We start from the raw sequence: 6,047 nt of genomic DNA on the forward strand, positions 1-6,047 counted from the left end.
TGGGCTGCCAAAAGAACCAATAGATCCGTTTTGGAAGAAGTGCAGCCAGAGTGTTCCTTAGAGGCCAAGATGGCCAAACTTCATCTTTCATACTTTGGACATATTGTTACGAGATACCAGTCTCTGGAGAAGGATATCATGGTTAGTAACGTGAAGGGTCAGAGAAAAAGAGGAAGACCCCCAACGAGATGGGTTAGCCAAGTGGCACCATCGATAGACTCAAGTGTGGCAACAGTAGTGAGGTTGGCCCAGGATTGGGCAGTGTTTCGGTCTGCTGTGCATAGGATTGCTATGAGTCAGTACTGACTCGATGGCACCGAACAACAACAACAACCACCATATATAGGAGTCCTGGTGTGACGCTGTGCATTGATGTGCTGGATCACAGGGTTGGCTTGAACCACAAGGGCGGTGATGTGAGCTCACCAGACACTCCTCAGAAACCCTATACCAGTTCGCTATGAGTCGGAACCAAATCGACTTAACAACAGTACCCATATATAAGCAGTGGAGTCTGAGGATAATGTTGTGGGATAATGCACTGGACTGCAAGGTCAGTTTGAACCACAAGTTCGGAGGTTCAAAGTCCCAGCAACTCCTTGGAAACCCTATACAGGGTCGCTATGAGTCGGAATCAACTCAATGGCTCTTAACAACAGCAACATACATAAGCAGTGGGAGTGCAATGGCTCTGTATAATAACATACTATGAACTGCAAGGTCTGAGGTTCAAGCCCACCAGCCACTTGTCGGGAGAAAGATGAGGCTTTCTGCTTCCTTGAAGATTTAAAACCTTGGAAATCCTATACAGGGTTGCTGTGAGTTGGAACCGACTCAGTGGCTGGCACTTAACAACATAGATGTTACGTGCCGTCGAGTTGGTTCTGACTCATAGGGACCCTGTATAGGGTTTATATGAATACTAGAAAATTAAATAAAATTTTCTAGGCAACTGTCTTAATTTGTCTTTTGATGGTTTCTTTTTAGTAGGTTATTCGTGATTAGTACTTCACAGAGATCTCATCTCCTTGTTATCCTACCTTCATGTATACAAGGACTGCAAAAAAATGTAAAAGATGATATAAATGTAGTATACTAGCTTTCCTAGTTATGCTTATAGTGTCCTGGTGTGGCACTGTGGGTTTGTGCACTGGACTGCAAGGTCAGTTTGAACTGCATGGTCGGCAGTTCAAGCTCATCAAACACTCCTAGGAAACCCTATACTGCTATGGCTCAGAACTGACTTGACGGCACTTAACAACAACAAGTTATGTTTATATTCTAGCAAGCACTGAATTCTTAAGCTAAGAAGGTAACATTGTAAGCAAGGATTTTAATCATCTTTTTTCTGTTGATGGAAGATTTGGAAAATTCGAATTTTTAAATTTTCCTAACAATCTCACTTAAGGAAGCTGTAGCCTGTGCTGTTTATGTATAAAAAGTCTGTGTCCACATATTGGTAAGGTATATGCAGAGAATAATATCTGGGAACAATTTTGTGTATTCTATCTATTGACATATTGCTGTTGTTAAGTGCTGTCAAGTGAGTTCTGACTCATAGTGATCCTATAAAGGGTTTCTGAGAAGCAGCTGGTGAGCTTGAATCGCTGATCTTGCAGTTCAAACCTACCTTGCAGTCCAGCACATTAACCCATCGCACCACACCAGGACACAGTTATATAGAGGATAACAACCGGATCTCATCAAGTCAGCTGTAACACATGACTATCCCATGTATGCCAGTGTAGAACTGTGCTCTATAGTTGGCTTTAAATACTTTTGTAAATGGAGTTAAAATCAATCAAGCTTTTTTGGAATCCTAATGAAGACTTCAGCATCTCAAAACAAGATAGAATAGAGGTTGACAGTATCCCCAAGGATTTTATTTTATGAGGGAGGGATATAGACGTGTGAACTATTGGACTGTTAACCACAGTGCTGGTGTGGCACTGTGAGATAATTCACTGGACCATAAGGTTAGTTTGAATTGCAAGGTCGGTAGTTCAAATTCACCAGCGCTGCTGGTCGGAAACCCTAAACAGGGTCTCTATGAATTGGAACCGACTCAATGGCACCTAACAACAACAACTGCAAGGTCAGCAATCCAAACCCACCAGTCACTCCTTGAAAACCCTATATACAGGGTCTCTATAGTCTGAACCGACTCGACAGCACTTACCAAGAACAAAATGTTATTTAGTAGAGGTGCTACAGCAGGCTTGAGTGCATCAAAAACGAAGCAATGAATTATGACTCTGGAAACTAGGAAAAACTTCATGGAGAGGATGCAGTGACTCCTGAAACCATAGGTAGGATTTTGTTAGGTTGGGATTTTGGACCATATTCTATAGGTGCTTGCTACTTGACCCATGGAGCAACAGCAATACAACAGTAATCTAAAACACAAGCCCACTCTCATTGAGAGGACAGAGTAGAACTGCTCCTTAAGATTCCCAAGACTAAATCTGTGCGGGAGCAGACAGCCTCATATCTCTTCTGAGGAGCTGACAAACGATTGGTAGCTTAACCCACTGTACCGCTAGGGCTCCTTTTATCGTACTCTAGGTCTTAGAATCTAGGAGATTGTTAGCAATGTAGACTCTCAAATCTCACTCCATACCTATTGAATCAGAATCTACACATTAACAAGATCCTCATGGTAGTTTGAGAAGCACTGATTTAGTTTATAAGAGAATGTGAAACGTTTTAAATGAGTCATCCGTGCTTTACAGGAGAGAGTCTTTTGGGAGATCAGTTGGAGAGATGCAACAGTTTATCAGGCAAATTTCTAATAACCTTTAACCATAGTTGCCTAAATTATAAAATAAGAGGATTGGACTAAAATGTTAGTTTTAGCCCTGCATATATTTTAGAATCAACTGGAAAGCTGTAAAAACAAAACAAAAAAAAATGCTGTGTGCCAGGCCTAGGCCCAGACTCATTAAATCAATCTGTGATGGCGGAGCCTGCGTATTGGTATATATATACATTTATTTTTTAAATACTCCTTAGATAATTTTTTATGTGCAGCCAGAGTTTTGAATCTCTGAAATGTAATAATCTCGAAGTTTGTATTACCTGTACATTTCTGTACTTTTCTGATTTCCAGTCTTTTTATGTTCTTGAACATATTCTTTAATGTATTTGGCTGGGTCTGTTGTTAAGTGCCATTGAGTCAGTTCTGATTCATAGTCACCCTGTATAGGGTGTTCAAGAAGCAGCTGCTGGATTTGAACTGCTGACCTTGTGGTTAGCAGTTGAATGCCTATCCTACAGTGTCATGCCAGAGTTCTATATGGGTAACTATAAGGAGCCCTGGTAATGCTATACTTAAGCACCTGGCTGCTAATGGAAAGGTCAGCGTTTGAAACCCACCAGCTGCTCCACAGAAGAAAAGACATGGCAACCTCCCACAAAGATTGTTGTTGTTGTTAAGTGTTGTTGAGTTGATTTGGACCCATAGCGACCCTGTATAGGGTTTCCAGGAGCAGCTGTTGAGCTTGAGCCACTGACCTTGTAGTTCAAACGGCTTTGCAGTCTGATGTATTACCCACAGCACCACACCAGTAAATCCTAACATACAGGTCTACTCAGTCACATGGCATCAATACAAATTGGAATCGACTTGACAGCACACAACTACAGACGTCACTGTGATTCCAAAGGCACTGGATAGAAGTTAAAACAAGTTTTTAAAAGGCCCTTGAGTGTGCAGTTAAGTGGAAAAGCCATGGTGACCTACTTCTGAAAGGTCCCAGCCACGGAAAACCCTCTAGAGCACATGGGGTCACCATCAGTCATAATCAACTTGACAACAATTTGTTTTTAATTAAGAAAACTGCTCTTTTTGACTTAGAGCTTTGCCTTTTCAGACTTCAAGTGTGTGAGGCATAAGAAAGCCAAGAAATAGACTAATTCCTACTTTGTTGTTGTTGTTATTGTTGTTCAGTGCTGTCGAGTTGATTCGGACCCATAGCGAACCTGTATAAGGTTTCCAAGGAGCAGCTGATGAGCTTGAACCACCGACCTTGAAGTTTAAACCGCTTTGCAGTCTGGTGCATTACCCACAGCGCCACACCAGGACTCCCACAACGCCACACCAGGACTCCTACTTTAGTTTTCACTTTTTATTGACTCTGAGTTTAGGTCCTTAGCTGTCATTCTTTGCATTTAATAATGATATTTTTATAGATTAAGAAAATGTTAAGGTTTATTGCTCTACAATTGATATTACTACACTTTGAAATTATATTTAATGCATTGGAAAAATAATGTAAATACTGATAGACACTGCATTATTCTTGTGTGAAGGATATTTTATTGGATTTGTTAAAATTTCAGTTTAATAATCCATGGGTGGAAAGTGAAATATGGAAAGTTGAGATTCTATAGAAAACATTTATTTGTTACCTTATTTTACTCTGCTAAGTTATGAATATATTATTTCCATTTAAAACTAGTGCTTTTACATTTTTTTAAGATCACAGATCTTGTCTGGAAGAGGAGCAGAATTTATTTATTGATGTGGACTGCAGGCACCCAGAAGCCATCATGACCCCAATGCCCGAAGGCTTATCTCAGCAGCAGGTAGGATATGCTGGACTGGTATTTAGGGGTTTTGTTTTTGTTTTTGTTTTTGTTTTACCAGTACAGCTGTGCTGGGCATTACAATGTTTGAATATTTTGTAATATGTGACAAACATCTGTTATTCCAAACTCCTGTCACCTTGTCCATCTTGGCCCCTCCCCTGGATTTTCTTGTGCCAAGAAAGCAATCAAAGGGTTGACACCTGGCACAGCAGAGAGTCTTCAAATCCCTACTCCAAACCTGAGGCATTCTGATTGTTAGATATTGTTATCACCACCCCTCGGTGTGATTCAATGTGTGGAGCTTATATTCTTTTTGAAAAGCTACTTCTACTCGTTCATATTTCTGTGATTTCTTTACGAAGAGAGAACATGTGGGTGGATGTAAAGTCTGTATACGTAGGGACATCTGACTGACATGAAAAAGTAGATTTCCAATAACTAATGGCATTTGTTGTTGTTGCTATGTGCTGTAGAGTCGGTTATCTCTCATAGGGACCCTGCATAGGGTTTCTGAGGCTATAAATCTTTATAGGAGCAGATAGCCTCATCTTTCTTCTGTGGAACAGTTGGTTGTTTCGAACTCCTGACCATAAGATTAGCAGCCCAATTCATAACCACTATGCTACCAGAGCGCCTTATGTATTACCTGAGTACAAATAATTTCTTAAATTATGATAATAGGTACCAAAGGGAGAAGTTGCAGTGGTCTCCATTTGATTATGTTTGGGTAAAAGGAAAAAGAACATTTCAGGAACAAAAGCACTACAACAGAGTTTGTGTGATTTTAAGAGGCAGTATGGGGAGTCCTGGTGTGGTGCTGTGGGTTAATGCGCCAGACTGCAAAGCCGTTTGAACTGCAAGGTCAGTGGTTCAAGCTCACCAGTCGCTCCTCGGAAACCCTATACAGGGTTGCTATGGATTGGAACCGACTTCATGGTACTTAACAACAACAACATGGGCATTTTGGGATGGGGTTTGAGTTCTTTTCCACATGAGTATCATGATGCAAATCTTGGAGACAGGGTTGGTTGAAAATTGATAAAAGAAAAGCAGTGTAAAAATGCTTAGGAGTAAGGTCAGTGTCCAAAAAAGTGTAAGAATCTAAATTGAAAAGGATACCTACTGTCTGTTAATAATTAGGCCAAAGCAGGAAGCTTAGGTTTCATTTGAATTGAAGACGAGCAGTGTTGGAGATAATGAGAAAAAGCTGGAGTAAAATGAAGTCATTTGGTTTGGTAAAGTTATTGGGAAATGAAAAGAAAAAGGCTTGATGAATTGGTGAGGTATGGGTGGAGCTTTGATAGTAATAATTGTGATAACAACCACTTATTGGGGACATACTCCGTGTCGGGCGTGAGGCTAAGTACTTCATTTAATCTTTCACATCAAAATCCTACACAGGAGCTCTGGTAGCGTAGTGGTTACAAGTCGGGCTGCTAACCTCAAGGTCAGCAGTT

The 6,047-nt window shown here is 40.6% G+C and overlaps 1 protein-coding gene across 1 annotated transcript in view; it reads left to right on the forward strand.

Annotated features, from left to right (window-relative positions):
• The window catches only part of ARHGEF10 (Rho guanine nucleotide exchange factor (GEF) 10), a 234,765-nt gene that overhangs the window by 56,911 nt on the left and 171,807 nt on the right, over positions 1-6,047 (forward strand). The window contains exon 10 of the mRNA XM_006866721.1: positions 4,481-4,587. Within this exon, the coding sequence (XP_006866783.1) occupies positions 4,481-4,587 (107 nt within the window). The remainder of the gene's footprint in view (positions 1-4,480; positions 4,588-6,047) is intronic.

The sequence above is a fragment of the Chrysochloris asiatica genome, unplaced genomic scaffold, assembly GCF_000296735.1.
Source record: "Chrysochloris asiatica unplaced genomic scaffold, ChrAsi1.0 scaffold00095, whole genome shotgun sequence".
In the NCBI taxonomy this organism is placed as follows: domain Eukaryota; kingdom Metazoa; phylum Chordata; class Mammalia; order Afrosoricida; family Chrysochloridae; genus Chrysochloris; species Chrysochloris asiatica.